Below are 24,094 nucleotides of genomic sequence, written 5' to 3' on the forward strand. Positions count from 1 at the left end.
CTGCGCCGCCCTACCACCGACTGAGGACCCGAGCCAAGAGCCTGTTGCTTGCAGCCAGTGTGTGGGCCATGGCCCTGGCTGTCTCCATTCCTGACATGGTCTTTGTGAGGACGCATGAGAACTCCCCGGGCATGTGGGAGTGCTATGCAGATTTTGGGGGACATGGGACCATCTGGAAGCTCTTCCTCCGCTTCCAGCAGAACCTCCTGGGGTTTCTCCTCCCCCTCCTTGCCATGATCTTCTTCTACTCCCGCATTGGCTCTGTGCTGGTGAGTCTGAGGCCCCCGGGCCAGAGGCGGGCCCTGAGGATGGCCGTAGCTCTGGTGGTGGCCTTCTTTGTGCTGTGGTTCCCGTACAATCTCACCTTGTTCCTGCACTCGCTGCTGGACCTGCAAGTCTTTGGGGACTGCAGGGTCAGCCAGCACCTGGACTATGCGCTGCAGGTGACGGAGAGCATCGCCTTCCTGCACTGCTGCTTCACCCCCATCCTCTACGCCTTCTCCAGCCACCGCTTCCGCCAGTACCTCAAGGCTTTCCTGGCCACTGTGCTCAGAAGGCAACAGGCCCTGCCGTCCAGCTATTCTGAGAGTAGCGGGCTCACGGTCCAGGAAGATGTAATGTGCATGAGTGACCTCGGGGAGAGGCCGCCTGAGAGCTCCCCGACAAGGCTCTCGATCTCAAGCGGACTGCTGAGACTTGATTCCTAATCCTGTGGTATACTTGCTGTGTGTCTTTGCGATTGTTACTCTCCCTCCCTGAGCCTCAGTTCGTCATTTGTAAAATGGAAATAATAATAGTGCTTGTCTCAAAAAGTCTTTATGAGGTTAGTGTGTACCGTAACACACATAAAACTTGATGATGAAGTTGGGGGTGGGTGGGACTACCACTCACTTGTTGTTTTCTTTGAGAGGGAATGTAATTTTTGGTTTTAGAAATATGGACTCTGGCAAATTCTCTGGCAGTCCAGTGGTTAAGACGCTGCACCTTCACTGCCAAGGGCATGGGTTCAGCCCCCCATCAGGGAGCTAAGCGATGCTGCATGGTCCAAAAAAAACAGGCATGAATTTTGGATTTTAGTTTCTGGTGTGCTACTCACTTGCTCTTGGGCCAGTTCCCTAGTCTCTGTGCCTCAGTATTCATAGCTATAAAACAGGACTAATAATCATGTTTAATTTCTATAAGTTAATATTAGGATTAAATAGGTTAATGTATGTGAAGCTCCTTGTTCCTGCGCCCAGCACACTGTCAAGTGTCCATGGTGTTAGCTGCTATAATAGCTGTACCACATTTAATCCCACGGAATCCCTTGTCTTTGCCGTAAGTCTTGTTTATTTTATGATGAGAAAACAGCCTCGTGGAATTCAAGGGCTCTGGATAAAGCCCTGACCTTGTCTTGTGGCTGCAGGGCCTGAAGGTTTAAGCCTAAAGGCATCCCACACTGTGCAGTGGAGAGGAGACCTCTCCACTGAGGTCTGACCCTGAGCTGGTCAGACCTGAGCTAGTCTTTCCTGAATTCTCTCCCTGCGTGCCATTCCCATGGCCCTGGACCTTTTCCCTCTTGTCCTTATGTGGCTCCCAGTTGCTTTTCCTGTTTTTCATTCACATACCGTCAGCCCCACAAGCAGCCTTCCATTCAGGCATCCTGAGCCATGGCAGCGTGGTCTCCTACCACTTTTCCATTTCTAGTCTCCAGCCTTCACCCCTGTCTTTTAATGAGCTAGCCCAGACTCTGGGCCTGGGTTCAAATCCCCACTCCCCTACTTACTAACTGTGTGACCTCAGGAATGTTCTCTCAGTTTACTCAAAGGCAAAATAGAGATAGCAGTAGTATCCGAGTGGTATTGCAAGGCTGAAATGAATGAATACATGTAAGGTTCTGAGAACAGAGCTTGGCCCACGGTAAGTGCTATGTAAGTGGTGGGTATTGTTGTTGTTGTTGCTCTGGTGGTTATATGTAGAATAGAGTTTAATATCTGATGTTTTGCCGAACCCAGGAGGAAGAAAATAGAGATCCCAGTGCAGTTACCAGTTCCCCAACCCCAGGGCACTTTCCACAGCCTGACACTGCAGTCAGAGTGTGAGTCACTTCACAACACCAGCCTCAGCTTTTCCAACCACAGCTGAGCCAGGAAGGCAGGCTGGAAATGCTGGAGTTATCATCGGGTGGGGGCAGAGGTCCTATTGCTAGCTGAGCCAAGATGAGTCCAGACCTTGGGACTCCATCTCTACCACTGTCCTCTCAAAGCAGTCAGAGGAGACTTCTGAGAGAGGGGAGGGGGTGGGGGAGAGGTGTGTGTGGTGGTCACAGGGAGGTCACAGGGAGCTGGAATTGGCCTTGAACTCGGCTGCAGTGGAAATAGTGGGGGCTGTGGGCTGGTCATCCTCCATGGTCACTGGCTCCCAAGGTCACTGAGGCAGGGCTTGCCCAGGCTGAGGAAGTATTAATAACTCAAGAAAGGAGGCTTTTGGCTCCGTTGTATGCAGGGCACCAGTGGCGGAGGGAGGAAGCAGGCCAGGAAAAGAGGCAGAGTAGGGAGAGAGAGAGGCCTGACTATGCTAATTAATTCCATGGTCATTTGTTGAGTACCTCTCAGATGCTAGCCTGTGCCGGGGAGTTCCAACCTCTGGGAATCCCCAGTCCAGCAGAGGAGGCAGGTGATCCTCACACGGCGACTGTGAATCTGGGGAGGTGGATTTGAGGCTGAGGAGCAACCTTCTGTGAGTGCTCGGGGGGCTGGGAAGGGGGTTTCACCAGGCTAGCGGCCCAGGCAGGCTTCTGGGAGGGGAGCATTAAGGTGGCCTTTTTAAAGGTTATAATTTCCAAATCCTTTTCCAGGGGAGCCAGCAGAATTAGTGTCCACTTGAAGTGATCTCCAGTGTTACTCTTTGTTTTATATTATGAAAGCTGGTGTGGCCTCTTGGGGTCACGTTTGATCTTGTTTGTTTGTTCACTGGTCTCAGCTGCACTGTAGGCAGCACACAGCATGGGAGTGCTCTGGGGGCCTGGCAGGGGCCTGCATGTGACCGTGACCTCCAGGGCCCTCGGCTGGGGAGGAGGGCAGCTGTGGGGCTGATGTGAAAGGGGGACAAGGAGGTGACACAGACAGGGAGACAGCAAGACAGGCAGGTCTGGCCGGGCTCCATGGGGTCCAGATCGGGGTCCTGGTAAAAGTTTAACAACCAACTCAGCAGTGGCGAGCGAGGGAGGGGAAGGCCCAGTATGCGGCCTTTGCCGTGGTATAAACGTTCCCACTGTAACCCGTTTCAAGCTACTGACTTATCACTGAAGGTGGAGCTGGTTAATTCCATGATCGTTTGCTGCAGGCCTCCCGCATGTTGCGTCACTGACTCTCGCCAGCCAGTACAAGCCAGGCCCAGCGTATGGCAGACTTAGAATCTCCTCTGCCACCCCTTGATGAGGCCAGAAGCCCCACTATCAGAAGCTCACCCTCAAATTCAAGTTTGGTTCATGTTAAAAAAGGGAGCTGGGGGAAAAGGGTATCACCAGTTCTGTTAGCGAGTCTGAGCTTGTGCTGCTGCTGCACACAACAGGGGACAAAGGAATAGAAACTTTATTCAGAAAGCCTGCAGACCAAGAAGACGGTCAACTCATATCCCAAAGAACCATCTTTCCTAAGTTAGAATTCAGGCTTTTTTTTACACCCCAAGGGGAGTGGGTGTGACTGGATGTTGCAGACATCTGGGTGTCAGCCAGACCCTGGTGGGGACAGGGTAATCCTTTGTTCTTGCAATTATCCACATGGGATTGCTCAGATGTTCCTGTAAACCTTCAACATGACACATGTTATTTTCTGTTCCATAAATTTTTGTCTCTATATGAATGCAAAGTGTTATGCCTTTAAATGGTCAAGCCTGAGGGACAGTTAGGAGTGGGGTAACAGAGACATGAAGGGCAGTCAGAAACATGGGGTCCATGGCTCAACACAGCCTCTGATGATTCACTGTATGCTTTGCACAAGTAGTTCCTGTTCAGTGAGTCTCCATTTCCCCACCTGTAAGCTGGAGGAGGTAGACACCATGCAGTCTCACTCTCTCAGTCTGAGATTCAGAGGGCACTCGAGGGTCACAGGAAGTGACCCTATTGCCACCGTGTCAGAGTACCACAAATTCAGTGGCTTAAAACAGCACAGATGTACGATCTTAAAGTTCTGGAGGTCAGAAGTCTTAAAATGGGTCATCAGGACCATGTTCCTTTCAGAGGCTCAGGGAGGATTTGGTCCCTGCCTCTTCTAGCCTTTAGAGGCTACCTGCACCCCCTGTCTTGGAACCCAGTCCCTCTGACCTGTTTCCATAGTCACATTCCCTTCTCTGCTTCGGACACTCCTGTGCTTAATAAAGTAACTCAGTCATGTCCGACTCTTTGTGACCCCATGGACTGTAGCCCGCCAGGCTCCTCGGTCCATGGGGATTCTCCAGGCAAGATTGCTAGAGGGGGTTGCCATGCCCTCCTCCAGGAGATCTTCCCGACCCAGGAAGATCCTACCTCCCCTATAAAGGACCCTTGTGGTTACAGTGGCCCCACCTGGATAATCTAGGGTATTCTCCCTAGCTCAGGGTCCTTAACCACATCTGTCATGTCACTCTTACGTATAAAGGAACATATCCACAGGTTTCAGGGATTAGGATGTGGATATTTGGGGAGGCCACTCCATTGACCATAGAGAAGGTGTTTCCCAAGGAGGCTCCATAAAGCCTTCAGGTGATTAATGGTGGAATCTACAAAGATAAGACTAGCCAGTGAGGGTGAACCCCGGTCAACCAAGACCTCCTGAGCTCAAAATCATACCTCTCTCAAGTGGGTCCTTTTGATAACTGCTAGACAGGGCAGAAGAGAGGCAGAGAATGAGATGGGGCTAGGGCCACGGTACTGTTGCTGAGGATGAAGCCCTTGGATCCAGATGCAGTTCAGCCAGTGACTTCCTGTGTAACTGTGCTGAAGTTACTTTGCTCCTGGGTTAAGCGGGGCTGGTGGGTCCTTCCTGGTTTGCCTTATAGGACTACCACAGTTGATAAGAAGATGCCTGGCCAGTTGTCATGTGAGTACAGGAATGCTTATTGCTGTTGTCATCTTTGTTGGTATTATTGATGAAGGGACAGGAGGGGTTGTGGCCCCAGAGGTTAAAAGAATGTGGAAAGAGTCCCAGGGTGAAAGATCAGGAGGCTTGTAGCCCCCAGAGAAAAAGAATGGAGCGTTCCAGGTAAAGGGAGCCTTGTAAAGGTGATCTCGTCCAGCTGGGGCATGCTGACCCTGACCTCTGGCTTTGATCAAAACAATCATCAGATTTGGTTGTTTATTAAAGTAAAAGACAGGGACTTTGAGAAGCCAGATCAGGATCAAGGTCAGTGCTGACAGACTAGAAGAGCTGTTATTTAATTAGTGGTAACTCCTGACTGGGCTTCCCTGGTGGCTCAGTGGTAAAGAATTCACCTGCCAATGCAGAAGACGCAAATCCAATCCCTGGGTCAGGAAGACCCCTTGGAAAAGGAAATAGCAACCCACTCCAGTATTCTTGCCTAGGAAATCCCATGGACAAAGAAGCCTGGTGGACTACAGTGCACGGGGCCTCAAAAAGAGTTGGGCATGACTTAGCGACTAAATAACAACAACTTCCTGACTGAAAACCCTAATTAGGCCCACGTACAGAAGGGCAGTCCCTCCTCCCAACCCCAGCAACTCAGACTCACAAACCAGCCATGTGCCGGAGGATGTCATGACTGCTGCCCAGGAAAGTCAGGGGCTCACACACAGGAGACCTCAGATGCACAGGAAGGGAGTGGAAGACCAGGAATGAAGGCACAGGGCCCAGTTCTCAAGTCCAGTCAGGAGCAGAGCCCAGCCCTAGTTAAAGCCGCCCAGGCTGAGGCCTTGGGGTGGGGATAGGGCGTTTATCTTTCCCCAATCTCTGGCCCAGAGGCCAGTTGACAGAAGCCCAAGGGTGGGGCAGAGGCTCAAGGAGTAGGAAGACTCCTGGGAGAGGTTCAGCCTCCGCAGAATGTGTATTTCCATCAATGGGTCACAGTGTCATGGATACTGGAAGAGTCAGCTGAGGACCTGAATCAACATTTCCTTCAAAATTCTACCTGGAAGAAAAAATAACATACAAAATTTCTACCAGAAAGGACTGGGAACAGTATTTCCAGTATATCTGCAAAAAGCTAAAATCTTACTATAGAAAACCTCTTGTAAAATGAGAATCCCACCCATTAAAACAATAAATCATGCACAGAAGAAATACAGACTGGCACTGAACACATTAAAAAGTTAAACCTCATTTACAACCATAGGATAAGAAACAGGGAATTTGCTGGTGATCTGGTGGTTAGGACTCAGCATTCTCACTGCTGAATGCCCAGGTTTGATCCCTGGTCAGGGAACTAAGATTTCACAAACCATGCAGTACAGTTCCTCCTCCCCTGAAAGAATAAAAACTAAAATGCAGAGGAACAAGGTAGAGTTGATTTGTATTTCGGGGTTTGTGGCCCATTACCATTACCAGCCTACAGGCCTTATTCTGGTGACTGCACATGGGTGCCTGTTTGGCCAACAAATTCTTTTTTATCTCCTTCCTCTCTCCATCGGTGAACAATTTAATGTGTTGAACATGAAGTTTCTCTCCTTGTAGAACACAGAACAGGACTGAGCATAATCCTTGGTTCATGACAGGGTTTTTTACACTGGTTCATGTGAGGCTTTCTTTTAAAAATTACGCTTAACAGTACAACTAAAACCTGGGAAACTGCTGTCCAGGGGAACTTGACCTTAAACAGTGACCTGCTCCATCCCGTGTCGCTGGCTTCTCCTACCCAGGCGGCCACCGTCGTGAGTCCTCTGCCTGTCTCTTACCTGCCTTTCACCTCTTTGTACTCCTTCATAGCATATGTTTGTATACTTCGTGAGGTTGTTTCATATATATATTTCATTTGTATTAATTTTTTTAAAAGAGTATTATATTTTTATCATGTGTGTATTTTAATGGGACCTGAGGACATCAGTGTGGAGGTAGAGCCACCTGGGGTGGTGATGGGGCTGCAAGGAAGGGGTCTGCGATGTCTTACAGTTCAGTCTTAGGAGACCGAGTAGCTAGTGGTGGGTGTTCAGTTAGATAGAGGAAAAGAGGCTGATTTGGAAGGTGGTGAACTCACTTCTGGGCAAAGCAGTAATTTAAGCGAATGTGTGCTGAGTGCCTCCTATGTCCTGGGCATTCTTCATAGAGCTTGAACTGCTCTGCCTGAATGATCACGTTTAAGCCTCACGAGAACCCCATGAAATGGGCACAATTATTAATATCATTTTGAAGATGGTAAAACTGAGGAATTAGTAGGTTTATAGGTTCTGAGTCTATCAACATGGTGGTTCATACCTTTCTGCTGCAAATCTAGAAGGAGGAGATAAAATATTTTTAACATATTGAATATTTACAAATGAAATTATTGACATAAACCTAAGTATTTATACATAAAATATTTAAAAAATAAATTCACTTTTACCTGAAGGGTAATTGCTTTACAGTATTGTGTTGGTTTCTGCCAAACATTAACGTGAATCAGCCACAGGCATACCTATGTCTCCTCCCTCTTTAATCTCCCTCTCATCTCCCTCCCCACCACACCCCTCTAGGTTGTTACAGAGCCCCGGTTTGAGTTCTCAGAGTCATACAGCAAATTCCCACTGGCTATCTATTTTGCATATGGTAATGTATGTTTCCGTGTTACTCTCTCCATATAGCCCATATATCCCATGCTCTCCTTTTTCCTCCACCCCCGCAGTGTCCATCAGTCTGCTCTCTATGTCTGTGTCTCCACATTGCTGCCCTTCAAGTAATTTCATCGGTACCATCTTTCTGTGTTCCATATACGTTGCTGCTGCTGCTGCTGCTAAGTCGCTTCAGTCGTGTCCGACTCTGTGTGACCCCATAGACGGCAGCCACCAGGCTCCCCCATCCCTGGGATTCTCCAGGCAAGAACACTGGAGTGGGATGCCATTTCCTTCTCCAATGCAGGAAAGTGAAAAGCGAAAGTGAAGTCGCTCAGTCGTGTCCAACTCTTCGTGACCCCATGGACTGCAGCCTACCAGGCTCCTCCATCCATGGGATATTCCAGGGAAGAGTACTGGAGTGGGGTGCCATTGCCTTCTCCGTCCATATACGTTAGTATATGATATTTGTTTTTCTCTTTCTGACCTACTTCACTCCGTATAATAGGCTCTGGGTTCATCTGCCTCGTCAGGACTGACTCAAACATATCCCTTTTTATGGCTGAGGAATATTTCACCATGGGCTTCCCTGATGGCTCAGTGGTAAAGAATCTGCCTGCAATGCAGGAGATGCAGGAGCCCTAGGAGATTCGAGTTTGATCCCTGGGTGGGGAAGATCTCCTGGAGGAGGGCATGGCAACCCACTCCAGTATTCTTGCCTGGAGAATCCCATGGACAGAGGAACCTGGCAGGCTACATTCCATAGGGTCCCAAAGAGTCAGACACGATTGAAGTGACTTAGTATGCACACATGCAACATTCCATTGTGTATATGTACCACAGCTTCTTTATCCTTTCATCTGTTGATAGACATCTAGGTTGCTTCCATGTCCTAGCTATTCTAAATAGTGCTGCAGTGAACATTGGGGTATACGTGTCTTTTTCGGTTTTGGTTTCCTCAGGGTATATGCCTAGAAGTGCGATTGCTGAGTCACATAGTGATTTTATTCCTAATTTTTAAAGGAATCTCCGACTGTCTTCCATAGTGGCTGTATCGATTTGCATTCCCACCAACAGTCCAAGAGTGTTCCCTTTTCTCCACACCCTCTCCAGCATTTATTGTCTGTAGGTTTTTTGGTGATGGCCATTCTGACTCGTGTGAGGTGATATCTCATTGTAGTTTTGATTTGCATTTCTCTAATAATGAACAATGTTGAGCATCTTTTCATGTATTTATTATCTATCTTATGTCTTTGGGAAAATATCTGTTTAGGTCTTTTTCCCACTTTTTGACTGGGTTATTTGTTTTTCTGGTATTGACTTGTATGAGCTGCTTGTATATTTTAGAAATTAATCCTTTGTTACTTGTTTCATTTGCTATTACTTTCTCCCATTCTGAGGGTTGTCTTTTCACCTTTATAGTTTCTTTTGCTATGAAAAAGCTTTAAAGTTTAATTATGTCCCATTTGTTTATTTTTGTTTTTATATCCATTACACTAGGAGGTGAGTCATAGAGGATTTTTCTGTGACTTACATCATAGAGGATTCTGACTATGTTTTCTTCTAACAGTTTTATACTTTCTTGTCTTACAATTAGGTCTTTAATACATTCTGTGTATGGTGTTAGGAAGTGTTTTAATTTCATTCCTTTACATGTAGCTGTCCAGTTTTTCCAGCACCACTTATTGAAGAGACTGCCTTCACCCCATTGCATATTCTGGCCTCCTTTGTCAAAAGTATGGTAGCTACAGGTGTGTGGGTTTATCTCTGTGTTTTCTATCTTGTTCCAATTGTCTATATTTCTGTTTTTATGCCAGTACCATACTGTCTTGATGATTGTAGCTTTGTAGTGTAGTCTGTAGTCAGAAAAGTTGATTTCTCTGGCTGTGGCTCCATTTTGCATGGTTCTATATATTCTTTTCCAGTGGTCAGGTCCTCCGCCTGCTCTCAGCTGTTGTTCTGCAAGATCTTCTGTGTCTGAAGGTGTATTCCTGATGAATCTGTGGAGAGAGATGTACTCCATGTCTACCTACTCCTCCACCATCTTGTTCTCCCAAAAAATACTTTTAAAATAACCAAAGCAAGGGAATCCTCAAGTGACAGAAGTAAAGAGAGCTCAAAGCCAGAGTGGACACACTAGCTAAATATAGAAGAAGCAAGCCCACTGAAGAGAAGCTCTCATTTTAAAAAAAAATAAAAAAGGAACTTCCCTGGTGGTCTAGCAGTTAAGACTCTGTGCTTCCACTGCAGGGGTGTGAGTTCAGTCCCTGGTCAGGGAACTAACATCTTGCAAGCTGTGTAGCATGGCCATTAAATTAAAAAAAAAATTACAAACCACACAAATAAGATTAATTTTAAGCCACACATGAGGAAGGGTTCAGTTCAGTTCAGTCACTCAGTCGTGTCCGACTCTTTGCGACCCCACGAATCGCAGCATGCCAGGCCTCCCTGTCCATCACCAACTCGCAGAGTTCACTCAGACTCACGTCCATCGAGTCAGTGATGCCATCCAGCCATCTCATCCTCTGTCATCCCCTTCTCCTCCTGCCCCCAATCCCTCCCAGCATCAGAATCTTTTCCAGTGAGTCAACTCTTTGCATGAGGTGGCCAAAGTACTGGAGTTTCAGCTTCAGCATCATTCCTTCCAAAGAACACCCAGGGCGGATCTCCTTTAGAATGGACTGGTTGGATCTCCTTGCAGTCCAAGGGACTCTCAGGAGTCTATACAGACTCAATAAACAGGTGAATTGGTGTGTGCTGAGTCGCTTCAGTCATGTCCGACTCTGTGCAACCCTATGGACTGCAAGCTGCCAGGCTCCTCTGTCCATGGGATTCTTTAGGCAAGAATATTGCCCTGCCCTCCTCCAGGGGGTCGTCCCAACCCAGAGATAGAACTCATGTCTCTTACATCTACCTGCATTGGCAGGTGGGTTCTTTACCACTTGTGCCACCTGGGAAGCCCAGGTGAATCGGTATCCCTCAATAATAAAGAAGACACAAATGACTGTATCAGTCTTTATAAACGATGAGGGATAAAATAAAGAAGAGAAGTGAATACTGTGAGAACACCTGAGGTTACGTCACCTACCCAAGATGACCGCAGTATCACGGGGTAGCCTTGGGCTGCCCGCACTTGTACTCCTAGTCGCTAGCCCACAGGTACTGGTGTAAATGTGGAGAGTCTATTGGCCAGCCCAGAAAAGGGGCTCCAGTGGGTTTGGAGAGAGGGCGGGAAGGCCTGGATCCGTCTCCTGTGGCTCACACTGCTCTCTGGCCCGCAGAGCTCCAGGACTGGGTGCGTCCTCCCACCATGGCCACCACCGCCTCCCCTCTGCCGCCCACCACCAAGGTGGCCAGTTCTGAGAACAGCAGCTCCTTCTATGACTATGAGTACTACCTGGAGGACATGATCTTCATGCTGTGCAGGAAGGACGAGGTGCTGTCATTTGGCAGAGTCTTTCTACCTGTCTTCTACAGCCTGATCTTTGTGCTGGGCCTGGTTGGAAACCTCCTCCTCCTAGCGGTCTTGCTCCGGTTCGTGCCTCGAAGACGGATGACCGAGACCTATCTGCTGAACCTGGCCATCTCCAACCTCCTGTTTGTGGTGACACTGCCCTTCTGGGGCATCTCTGTGGCATGGCATTGGGTCTTTGGGAGCGTCTTATGCAAGGTGGTGAGCACCCTCTATACCGTGAACTTCTACAGTGGCATCTTCTTCATCAGCTGCATGAGCCTGGACAAGTACCTGGAGATTGTCTGCGCTCGGCCCTACCACCGACTGAGGACCCGAGCCAAGAGCCTGTTGCTTGCAGCCAGTGTGTGGGCCATGGCCCTGGCTGTCTCCATTCCTGACATGGTCTTTGTGAGGACGCATGAGAACTCCCCGGGCATGTGGGAGTGCTATGCAGATTTTGGGGGACATGGGACCATCTGGAAGCTCTTCCTCCGCTTCCAGCAGAACCTCCTGGGGTTTCTCCTCCCCCTCCTTGCCATGATCTTCTTCTACTCCCGCATTGGCTCTGTGCTGGTGAGTCTGAGGCCCCCGGGCCAGAGGCGGGCCCTGAGGATGGCCGTAGCTCTGGTGGTGGCCTTCTTTGTGCTGTGGTTCCCGTACAATCTCACCTTGTTCCTGCACTCGCTGCTGGACCTGCAAGTCTTTGGGGACTGCAGGGTCAGCCAGCACCTGGACTATCGCTGCAGGTGACGGAGAGCATCGCCTTCCTGCACTGCTGCTTCACCCCCGTCCTCTACGCCTTCTCCAGCCACCGCTTCCGCCAGTACCTCAAGGCTTTCCTGGCCACTGTGCTCAGAAGGCAACAGGCCCTGCCGTCCAGCTATTCTGAGAGTAGCGGGCTCACGGTCCAGGAAGATGTAATGGGCATGAGTGACCTCGGGGAGAGGCTGGCTGAGAGCTCCCCGGCAAGGGGGACAGAGGGAAAAACAGCCTGAACGGTCACACCACAGTCCATGAGAGCAGAGGGGACCCAGCTCCTTGGTGCATCCACTGAAATCTTCCCTTCAGAGGCCTCAGTGACCATGTTGCTGATCCCACTGGTCAGTTCTCAGTCCTCAGCCATCAGCAGCGTTCGCTCTCTCCCTCCCTCACCCTCCTCTTCCTTCACTGCCCTCCCGAAGTCCGTACTCGCTTGCCTGAAAGGCCGCCTTAGTTTAACAGCTGACCTCTGTGCTGCCCATCCTCGGGCTCGTGTGTCATCTGAGCTGCACCCAGCAGCCCCTGACCACAGCACCCTCAGCATCACTCCCACACCCTGCAGAGTAGTCAGATGTCTGCCACCCACCAGGCTTCCCCTTTCCCTGAAGCTCGGCTGGGAAAATATTATCATAATTTTGTTTAATATCACAGTCCTCATGCTGGCTCCAGGGGCTGGCTGTCAGGAGGGGCTGGAGGGTCTCCACCCATGAGAGTCCGCAGGTGGGAGGCAGAGTAAACACATATTTCTGGTGGTCCAGGAGCTTCTCCCTCCTTCTGCCTCCCGTGCCCTCACTCAGGAGCCTTCAGGGGTCCCTCAGAGCCTACACCATCAAATCCAGGACCTCTGTCCAGTCTTAAAGCTGGACTTTTCACAATCAGAATCCCACACACCATTTCACCCCGACACTCCTTCTCCTGGCTTTTCATTTCCTGGGCACCACACCTGTTGCTGTTTCCTTCACATTCCCATCTCTGCTCTTCGCTGGTTGGCTCCCTCATGGAACAGGGGTCATTTTCCAGCCAAGTATCCCCTCACCCTTGTTTTGTAACTGAGTCCTACCTGCTCTGGGAAACCACTCCAGAGTCACTCTGTCCTGTGCTTTGGGTGGTATTTGGGTGGGGCACGGGTCTTGGGCCAGCTTTGGCCTTACGTTTCCCTGATACAGTGATTCATTTAGGGATGGGCCCAGGCCCAGGCAGAGCTTGTGAAATGCAACTCGACTAGAACATGCTAGAACAGAGGCATGAAACAGAAGCCAGGAGGGTGTGAGGTCTAGGCTGCTCCTCCATCAGCTCGAACTTCAGAAGGGGAGGTGACAGCAGTGAGTGAGCAGATCCTGGGGTCAATGCCAAAGCCCCAGAATCAAGGCCCGGCTGAAGGACATCCCAAGCCTGCACTTGACAGTGACACGAACCAAGGGATGTCTTTTCAGTTTGGGGTGGTGGTCTTCTGTTACCTGCGACCTAAGGATTCCGGACGGATATGCCCTGCCCGGATGCTCCATGTCTCCCTCGGTCGGCATCCTCCCTGTGCACCGATATGTCCACCGAGAAACCTTTCCCAGGGAGCCCCTGAGCCACAGTGCCGTCTCTTTCTTGCTGAGCTTCTAAAGCATCACTGCTTTCTTCCACCTCCCAGCTGCTGCTGCTGCTGTCGCTTCAGTCGTGTCCAACTCTGTGCGACACCAGAGACAGCAGCCCACCAGGCTCCCCCGTCCCTGGGATTCTTCAGGCAAGAACACTGGAGTGGGTTGCCATTTCCTTCTCCAATGCATGAAAGTGAAAAGTGAAAGTGAAGTCCCTCAGTCGTGTCTGACTCTTCGCGACCCCATGGGCTGCAGCCTACCAGGCTCCTCCATCCATGGGATTTTCCAGGGAAGAGTACTGGAGTGGGGTGCCATTGCCTTCTCTGCCCACCTCCCAGAGCCACCTGCAAAACCCAGCACAGAGCCTGGCAGACAGTAGTGCTCAGAACAAAATTTTTGGCTGGATGGAATGAAGGCTAGGAGGACATGAGCCAAAGTAAAGTAGACAAGACTGGAAGTCAGGTTTCTGTAATTTAATCTACGTTTAGGGAATTGAGGTCAGAGATGAAGGAATAAGATACCAAGCCCTGTGGGCTGCAGTCTGAAGCAGGTGCAGGAGGCTGGAAACAGGACACAGAAAGCAATGACATGACAGATGGGCTGTGATACACGCAGTGGCAGGGTGCTCCAGGGAGGGGCTGGGGAGGAGGCCATCTCTGGCCAGATGGTGATGTTCAAGAGGCTTCCAGGAATAGCCGGCCCCGGGGCTGAGAGTGAAAACAAGCATTGTACGGACAGTTCCACTGGAGAAAGTTGTCAAAGTTGAATTGCCCTGGATTGAAAATTCGGGAACTGCATGTGGCAAAACTTAAATATCAACTGCGGGGAGGTGATGAGGAGCCAGAAAAGTAAAAAGGGGATGCTCAGAGGTGCTTTTGGAAAAAAAAGTCTCTGGCAGTAGGGTAAACAGAGTCCACAGGCCCCACGTGGAAAGAGATGCTGGGATTGAGCTCTAAGAAGGGTAGCAGGGGTGGGGAAGCGGGACCATGGTTCGGTGGCACCACAGGGGTCAGATGACAGAGCTCTCTCCCTGTGGGAGAGAGAAAGGGAGGGGCTGAGGGTGTGTCCTCTGTATCTGCCTAAGGGGATGGGGTGGATGGTGATGTCCTGAGCAGAGAGGCAGGGAAATCAGGAGATGGGCGTGGTTCAGGGCAGAGGTGTGTGTGGCGGGGGGGCACAGATGCTGAGTTCTGTGTGGGCTGAACTGAATCAGAGGTGCTGGGAGATCGCTGTGGGGATATTGGGGGTCTGGAGGTAGGAGAGAGCTCTGAGCTTAGCAATGGTTGTGGAAACCAAGTGAAGGGTTGAAATCACCCCAAGGTGGGGGTGCAGAGGGGAGAGGAGGGCAGGGAGGAGGGACCTTGCATATCTCTTCCATGAAAGGCCACCCTTTTCTAGAGCTGCTCTGTCCATTACAGAAGCCACACGGCTATTGAGCACTCAGTGTGAAGGGTTAAAAAGTACAGACCAGATCTTGGAGGGAAAACGAAATGTAAAAATATTTAATTAATACTTTTGTATGACTCCTTGTTGAAATGCTAATATTTTAGATACATCAGGACAAGTAAAATACAGTAGAAAAATGAATTTCACCAGTTTCTTTTTACTTTTAAAAATATGTCAGCTAGGAGATGAAAAATTACACATGTGGCTTGCCTCATATGGCTATCGGATGACACTGTTCTAGGCCCTGAATCCCACAGGGTGAGTGTTGAGGAAAACAAGCAAAGCAGAGTGGGAGGGTGGAGACCAATGTTTGCAAGATGCTATATGACTCACTGTAACCGGTGTCTGTACTGCGTGAGATTTATCATGGCATGTATTATCCCCCAAACTGAGTTGCCCACAGTTATTTCCCCTTCCTTGGACTTCCTATGAGAGGCGAGTTATGCAGCATCTGCTGTGAAAGATGGTGTTTTCAAGAGAGAAGTATCAGCCTGTGAGGTGATCAGAAGGATGCCAAAGAGCAGGGAGGACAAGCAGGAAGAGGAAGGGGGTGGTCTGGGGCTTTAGAGGGGTGGGCGAGAGGAGGCAGAGACCCAGGGGAGCACCCCCAGCCAGACTTCCGCCTCTTGGACAGAGCTCACTCCGCAGGCCGCAGGCGGTAGCGGAATCGCACCTCGTGGCTGGGCTGTGTGGTGCCAAAGCCCCAGCGCTGGGGGTCCACGGGTGGCACAGGTGTGGCAGGGTCCACCAACTCCAGGTCAAAGTTCATGACCATGAGCAGGATAAAGAGCTTCATCTCGTTGAGGGCCAAGAACCTCCCAGGGCAGATGGAGACACCCGAGCCCCACGGCATGGTATAGTGGCGGATCTTCTTGCCTGCCTTGTAGAAGTCTACTTTTCGGCTGCCACTGGGGGTGAGGAAGCGATCGTACCTGAAGGCGGTGGGCTCGGGGTGGATGTCGGGGTCCATGTGCACTGAGAGGTAAGGGAAGAGGGCCAGGATGTCTCCATTGCGGAGCAGGTACTCCTGCCCACTGGCCATCTGCAGGATCTGGTCATCGTTCACCACCCTGAGGAGGGTGGGCGAGGCCCTCAGCCGCAGTGTCTCTTCCATCACACTGTCCAGCACTGGCATGTGGTGCAGGGCACCGAACTTGAAGGACTGCTTAGCCTCCAGCCTGACCTCTCCCAGGAGCCGGGTGGCCTCCTCCCTCACAGCCCGCATGGCCTCTGGGTGCTTCAGGAGGAACAAGAGGGCCCAGAAAGAGGTCGGCCCTGTGTTCCCCTGGGAGGCCCAGAGCATCATGAAGTTGAACTTGTCCTGCATGGCTGGGGAGACACCCTGCTCCCTCAGAAACTGAAGCATGTAGGTGATCCAGTTGCTTACGCCGTACTTCTCCAGGTTGTGTTCCACCGAGAGTTCCTTATGGAAGAGACGCTGGAGCCGGCCCACTTCCAGCCACTCCCAGGGCCCCAGCAGGGAGTAAACAAACCGGGGGAACAGGCGGTCATACTTGCGAAACTCCAGGAATAGCTCCTCTGCCTGCAGCAGGTCCTGCTCCTTGTCCTTTGTGTAGCCGAACAAGCTCAGGTAGCCAGCCTTGAACAAGATGTTGTAGCAGAAGTGAAAGAGGCCATCCTCACGCCAGTGGTGGGTGTCCAGACTGGGGCCTGTGGGCCCCAGCATAACCAAGGACAGGGTGTCTAACATGACTTTGTTGAGCTCCTCCAAGCCTTCCCCCATGAGGTGCTTGGTGCTGGCTGAGTGTATCATCCTATAGTCTCCCTGCACAGAGCGGTATCCAAATACCTTTAGCACCAGTTTTTGAGCATACTCCACAAAGTCTAGCTTCCTCTGCGCATCCTTGAGGATAGGGCCAAAAGACAGAGGGTCCATGACAAAGGTGAAGTACTGGCCCCCTAGCTGTACCGTGAATATGTCCCCATGTTTGGCCTGCATGTGCCTCAGAAATTCGAACATATTCTTCCGGAAAGCCATGGCATGGCCCAGCCAGGGCACGGGGCCCTTATCCAGTGGGGGCTCCTTGGGTCTTCGTTGCCGGAGCAGCCCCCGAAGGCACAGATATCCCACAATGGCCACTAGCAGGGCTCCCAGCGCCGGACCCCAGAGCACCATGGCTGGTCTGTTCCAGGTTGAGCTCTGGATGTGCTGTTCTCTGGGTGCCAGAGGATTTGGGAGGACAAAGTGGGGATAGAAAGGACTTCCTACCTGGACCTTGCCCTGTGGCTGCAAGTTGCTGTAAATAAAGCTGGTGAGACAGTACCTCAGAGCAAACCCTTTCCCTTGATTTTGTTAGGACCTAGTCACGTGAGAGGAGCAGGTGGGAGGAAGCAGGAGGAAGGCCAGAAGGAAGCCTCTTGCTATGGTCACAGCCCCCGCAAGAGCTTCAGACTTTGTTCCAACCTTTCCTGACACGGTCCAGCATTTTCTCTGCCAAGACTTCTTTGACCCAACGCCCGCCCTTGTGACTTACTGACCACTCACTCCTTTATTTACTCTTGACTTCATATATCCATTAATTTGCTAGTTTCTTCAACAGAAATGCACGAAGTACTTACTAAGTTTCACATCCACCTCTTCCTCATCCTTTAAAAGACCCACAGACTCTCCCAAACAGAGGCTTCTTCAAACACAAGCTCAGACTTGAGTCTCTGAGTCTCTCGCCAACTGGCTTGCACACTTCTCTACCAAGAAATACAGAATGTAAATCATGGAATTATGAAATGTCAGAGATGATAGGGACTTCAAACCAACTGCTTTACTTCACAAGAAGGATCTCGGTACAGAGTATAGCAGGGACTTTTTCTGACAGTGGCCCTGGCTTGGGTGAGGTGAGTTGACCATTTACTAGGGACCTTCAGTGACATGTCAGGCTAAGACCCTGTCAGCAGGCCCAAGAAGAAGAAAACTACTGTTGGCTCTTAAGACTTTGGTTCAGCAGCCTAGCTCATTGTAGCAATATATGAGGTTCAGACTGAATTCAACCAGTTGTGACAACCCTCAAGTTACTCTTTAACTTCTGAGATGACCTGCAAACAGGGACTTTGTCTCTTCAGACAATCATACGATTTCTCTTGAGTGAGCTCCCATGTGTAGCTCCTCCCACTAGGGAGCTGAAAATATCCACACTCAGCATCCATGAAGTCCTCTCTGGTTGCTCAGGGCAACCACAGCAAGTACTCAGCTCCAACAACTCTCCCCATCCTTAGGATATGGTCAGAAAGGGAATTCCCTGGTGGCCCACTGATTAGGACTCTGCTTTTACTGCTGTGGCCCGGGTTCAGTCCCTGGTCAGGGAACTAAGACCCCACAGGCTGAGGGTCTGCCAAAAAAAGAAAAAGGTCAGAAACTGTGAGTCAAGTCCAAAGAGCTTGACTTTGTCCCTTAGTATTTTTTTGTATTTTGGGATTCGGATTTTTTTTTTTTTTTTTGGTCGTACCATTTGACTTGTGGGATCTGTTTCCCTACCAGGGATTAAACCTGTGCTGCTGTTTGGGAGCTTGGAGTCTGAACAAGTGGACCAACAGAGAAGTCCCTGTCCCTCAGTTTTAATGGATGGCAGCCCCACCTGGCTTGTCAGCAGTAAAGAACCCACCCGCAATGCAAGAGCTATGGGTTCAATTCCTGGGTCAGGAAGATCCCTTGGAGAAGGAAATGCCAAGCCACTCCAGTTTTCTTGCCTGGAAAAATGCCATGGACAGCCCATGGGGTCAAAAAGGAGTCAGACACCACTTAGCAACTGTACAACAACAACCACCACTACCTTACATTCATTCTTTCCTTCATTTATTCATTCATTCTCTCCTTCATTTATTCACTTATTCACTCACACCCACTCATCCATTCATTTCCTCCTTTCTTGGAACAGCCTTGTCTATCCATTTAACAGATACCTGCTGTGCACTTAAACCAGAAATTTTGCTGCAACCCTAAATGAGACAGACCTGGTCCCTGCCCTCTTGGAGTTTATGGCTTCCACCGAAGAAGCATATAATCACAATTGTGTTAAGTGCTACAAAAAAGGGCTGAACAGGAAGGAGGATGGGGAATCAGGGAGGTTGCACTGATCAGGATCATTAGTGGAGGACAACAAGACCAGGTAAATGTGTGCTGTGTGTAAGGATATAGGGGACATTCTTCTAAAGCAAGTGGCGGGGTCATCTCAAGAGGGCCAGTGTGGCCAGAGTGTTCAGAGCGGGAGGAGTCTCCAGCTCAGTGCGAATTTGAGCTCTGACCAATCACCATTGCACTGAACTCTTCTCACGCCAGCAGGTCCAGCCACTCTTGTGTATATGGGGCCAGCCCACCAGGGCCACTGAAGGGTGGCCTGTCCCAGGGTGTTGGCCCAGGCGCTGCCCTCCCAACCCTCTGGAGTGGCTGGGACCCAGCGGTCCAGAGTGTGCACCGCAAGCCTATGGCAAGTCTCAGCCTCACACAGTCCAGCCGCAGCTGCAGGGCAGGGTGGGGGCGGCATCACAATGGAGTTGCAGGGCAGTCCGGGAGCCTTGGAGTACAGAACGAAGCACGGCAAAGGCTAATAGAGTTTTGCCAAGAGAACACAGTGGTCATAGCAAACACCCTCTTCCAACAACACAAGAGAAGACTCTACACATGGACATCACCAGATAGTTAATACCAAAATCAGATTGATTATATTTTTTGGAGTCAAAGATGGAGAAGCTCTATATATAAGTCAGCAAAAACAAGACCGGGAGGTGACTGTGGCTCAAATGATGTACTCCTTAGTGCCAAATTCAGACTTAAACTGAAGACAGTAGGGAAAACCACTAGACCATTCAGGTATGACCTAAATCAAATCCCTTACCACTATACAGTGGAAGTGAAAAATAGATTCAAGGAATTAGATCTGATAGAGTGCCTGAAGAACTATGGACAGAGGTTCGTGACATTGTACAGGAGGCAGTGATCAAGACCATCCCCAAAAAAGAAATGCAAAAGGCAAAATGGTTGTCTGAGGAGGCCTTACAAATAGCTGAGAAGAGAACCGAAAGGCAAAGGAGAAAAGGAAAGATGCTAATGCTAATGCTAAGTCACTTCAGTCGGGTTCGACTCTGTGCGACCCCATAGACAGCAGCTCATCAGGCTCCCCCGTCCCTGGGATTCTCCAGGCAAGAACACTGGAGTGGGTTGCCATTTCCTTCTCCAATGCATGAAAGTGAAAAGGGAAAGTGAAATCTCTCAGTCACGTCTGAGTTTTAGTGATATACCCATTTGAATGCAGTGTTCCAAAGGATAGCAAGGAGAGATAAGAAAGCCTTCCTCAGTGACCAATGCAAAGAAATAGAGGAAAACAATAGAATGGGAAAGACTAGAGATCTCTTCAAGAAAATCAGAGATACCAAGGGAACATTTCATGCAAAGATGGGCTCAATAAAGTACAGAAATGGTATGGACCTAACCGAAGCAGAAGGTATTAAGAGGAGGTGGCAAGAAGATACAGAAGAACTATACAAAAAAGATCTTCATGACTCAGATAAGCATGATGATGTGATCACTCACCTAGAGCCAGACATCCTGGAATGTGAAGTCAAGTGGGCCTTAGAAAGCATCACTATGAACAAAGCTAGTGGAGGTGGTGGAATTCCAGTTGAGCTATTTCAAATCCTGAAAGATGATGCTGTGAAAGTGCTGCACTCAATATGCCAGCAAATTTGGAAGACTCAGCAGTGGCCACAGGACTGGAAAAGGTCAATTTTCATTCCAATCCCAAAGAAAGGCAATGCCAAAGAATGCTCAAACTACTGCACAATTGCACTCAATCTCACACACTAGCAAAGTAATGCTCAAAATTCTCCAAGCCAGGCTTCAACAGTACATGAACCGTGAACTTCCAGGTGTTCAAGCTGGATTTAGAAAAGGCAGAGGAATCAGAGACCAAATTGCCTACATCTGTTGGGTCATCAAAAAAGCAAGAGAGTTCCAGAAAAACATCTATTTCTGCTTTATTGACTATGCCAAAGCCTTTGTGTAGATCACAATAAACTATGGAAAATTCTGAAAGAGGTGGGAGTACCAGACCACCTGACCTGCCTCCTGAGAAATCTGTATGCAGGTCAGGAAACAACAGTTAGAACCAGACATGGAACAACAGACTTGTTCCAAATGGGGAAAGGAGTACGTCAAGGCTGTATATTGTCACCCTGTTTATTTAACTTATATGGAGAGTACATCATGAGAAATGCCGGTCTGGATGAAGCACCAGCTGGAATCAAGATTGCTGGAAGAAATATCAATAACCTCAGATATGCAGATGACACCACCCTTATGGCAGAAAGTGAAGAAGAACTAAAGAGCCTCTTGATGAAAGTGAAAGTGGAGAGTGAAAAAGTTGGCTTAAAGCTCAACATTCAGAAAACGAAGATCATGACATCTGGTCCCATCACTTCATGGCAAAGAGATGGGGAAACAGTGGAAACAGTGTCAGACTTTATTTTTTTGGGCTCCAAAATCACTGCAGATGGTGACTGCAGCCATGAAATTAAAAGATGCTTCCTCCTTGGAAGAAAAGCTATGACCAACCTAGACAGCATATTAAAAACCAGGGACGTTACTTTGTCGACAAAGTCCATCTAGTCAAAGCTTTGGTTTTTCCAGTGGTCATGTATGGATGTGAGAGTTGGACTATAAAGAAAGCTGAGTGCCGCAGAATTGGTGCTTTTGAACTGTGGTGTTGGAGAAGACTCTTGAGAGTCCCTTGGACTGCAAGGAGATCCAACCAGTCCGTCCTAAAGGAAATCAGTCCTGAATATCCATTGGAAGGACTGATGCTGAAGCTGAAACTCCCATACTTTGGCCACCTGATACGAAGAACTCATTTGAAAAGACTCTGATCCTGGGAAAGACTGAGGGCAGGAGGAGAAGGGGAGAACAGAGGATGAGATGGTTGAATGGCATCACTGATTTAATGGACATGTGTTTGAGTAGACTCCAGGAGTTGGTGATGGACAGGGAGGCCTGGTGTGCTGCAGTCCATGGGGTCGCAAAGAGTTGGACACAACTGAGCGACTGAACTGAACTGGGAGGATCAACGACCTGCAGAGGTGTCCTCTGGGCTCGCTAGAGGGACCTCGGGCTTAGGGGCCGGAAGGCCCATGAGGCATTTCTGCTGCCCCGCCCTGCGCTTAATGGAGACTTTAGGTCGGTGCTTTGGGGGTCCTCAGTCTGGAGACACTCTATGGCAGTAAATCTGGGAGCTTGGGTCTCTGTCCTGTTCATGGCCCTCTGCTGGTCATGCCTTTTGCCACCATGACCGCTTACATTTTTACCATTTAAAATTTTTACCAATTTTATATTAAGAATTTACCATGAGCCAGGAATTAAGCGAAATGCTTAACATCTGTTATGCAGTCTAGTTCCCATGACCCATGTCATGGATCTCTAGAACCACCTTCACATGCAGAGAATTGCCTAGAAGAACTCAGAGGACTTGGCCTATAGTTTTACTCATAACCGAAATTTATTACAGTGGTGTATTAAAGATACATAGCCAAATCATCAGGGGAAAAGACAAACATGGAGTCTGCAAGAATCTATGTACAAGCTTCCTAATGCTTTCCTGAGAGAAGGATTTACTAGAGAAATTAGAAAACACCTTGAGATGAATGAAAATGAAAACCAAAGTTTACGGCATATAGTGAAATTAGTACTCAGATGAAAAATTACAGATGTAATTAGATTTGGGCAATTATAGATAATTGTAGGGATTCCCTGGTAGCTCATCTGGTTAAGAATCTACCTGCAATGAAGGAGACCCCAGTTCAATTCCTGGGCCGGGGTCAGGAAGATTCCCCTGGAGAAGGGATAGGCTTCCCACTCTAGTATTCTTGGACTTCCCTGGTGGCTCAGCTGGTAAAGAATCCGCCTGCAATGCGGGAGACCTGGGTTTGTTCCCTGGGTCAGGAAGATCCCCTGGAGAAGGGAAAGGCTGCCCATTCCAGTATTCTGGCCTGGAGAATTCCATGGACTATATAATTCATGAGGTCACAAAGAGTGATCAAGAATTTACAAGGTGATAATTCTAATGTGGTCTTGGCATGGCTCACATGTCACAGGGTGGTAGATGGTCTTGGGTGTTATACATTATATAAGAAAGGAACTTCTTAGCTAACTAGGGATGAGCTGTAGCATATAGTGTGAGAAGACGTGGGGAGGATTGGGGAAAAGGTGAAGTGATTGTTCCAGAGACTAGATGTAATGATTCTATGGCTGTGGAAGGAGAGAAACAATCCTAGTTTGTAAGGCAAAAACACCCTAGACTCTGGGAAGTCAGGAGCAGAGGCAGAGATAATTAGTCTAGCTTAGCTTTTGTCTGTAGGATATCTGGCCAATTTAACCCAGGCTTTTACCACTACCCTCAATTTGACTACTGGCCAGATCTTAGTTTAAAAGTTCTCAGAATCCTCCCAATAGCCACTGACTCCAGAAAGGAACAGCCTCATCAAAAAACAGCAGAACAGAATTAACTTTCTAGACATTGACATAATTCCCTTTAGCTTTATGTTACTGTTGGAGTCTCTTGTACATTTTTCAGAGATCACTGATTTTCTTAAATTCTCTAGCATGAATGATGATGGACAATTGTATTGCCCTGGATTTCTCACTGGCCAGTTTAGCTGAGGTATGTGCCATTGCCAGTTTTTCTTGCCCCACAGGGATTAATGACACATTTAGTTCTGGATGTGGAGCCTCACCATGGTCTTTCCTACAGTGAGCCTGGTTATACTACTGTGAGTCACAATCACTGTCACTCCTGTCCAGTGCTGCCTGAGACAAATGGAATATATTTGGCCCAATCCTCTTTCAGTACAATGAACTAGAGTATCTGGTGACCTACGTGGTGACATGCTTCTCAGAATTCTTTATGTGTTAGAAGTAAGGAGTTAGGAACTGCCCTGGTGGTCCAGTGGGTAAGTATCCATGCTTCCAATGCAGGGGGTGTGGGTTTGATCCCTGGTCAGGGAACTAAAATTGCACACGTTGCATGGCAAAAAGTTAGGAGGTAAAGTTGTAGGAGAATTGCCTCTACCATGGTGCTCTGGCAGTTTCACTCATGTCTATTGGTTTGGCCAATATATAGGCCATGCAGGCAAAGC

General features: G+C 49.0%; 3 protein-coding genes across 3 annotated transcripts in view; 2 read left to right on the plus strand and 1 right to left on the minus strand.

The window, feature by feature from the left end:
- The window catches only part of LOC138984626 (atypical chemokine receptor 2-like), a 48,829-nt gene extending 41,345 nt beyond the window's left edge, over positions 1-7,484 (plus strand). The window contains 1 exon segment of the mRNA XM_070359028.1: positions 2-7,484. Within this exon segment, the coding sequence (XP_070215129.1) occupies positions 2-707 (706 nt within the window). The 3' untranslated portion in view covers positions 708-7,484.
- A 3,308-nt stretch (positions 7,485-10,792) lies between these two features.
- LOC102281508 (atypical chemokine receptor 2) lies at positions 10,793-14,454 on the plus strand. Its single transcript, XM_070359436.1, is given in 2 exon segments — positions 10,793-11,904; positions 11,907-14,454. Coding segments are annotated over 2 exon segments (1,137 nt in total). The 5' UTR covers positions 10,793-11,024; the 3' UTR covers positions 12,164-14,454.
- A 177-nt stretch (positions 14,455-14,631) lies between these two features.
- CYP8B1 (cytochrome P450 family 8 subfamily B member 1) lies at positions 14,632-20,603 on the minus strand. The gene has a single exon (XM_014476783.2). The coding sequence runs from the start codon at positions 17,094-17,096 to the stop codon at positions 15,597-15,599; it is 1,500 nt and encodes a 499-aa protein (XP_014332269.2). The 5' UTR covers positions 17,097-20,603; the 3' UTR covers positions 14,632-15,596.
- Between the last annotated feature and the right edge of the window lie 3,491 nt (positions 20,604-24,094).

Source organism: Bos mutus, chromosome 22 (assembly GCF_027580195.1).
Source record: "Bos mutus isolate GX-2022 chromosome 22, NWIPB_WYAK_1.1, whole genome shotgun sequence".
Lineage (NCBI taxonomy): Eukaryota > Metazoa > Chordata > Mammalia > Artiodactyla > Bovidae > Bos > Bos mutus.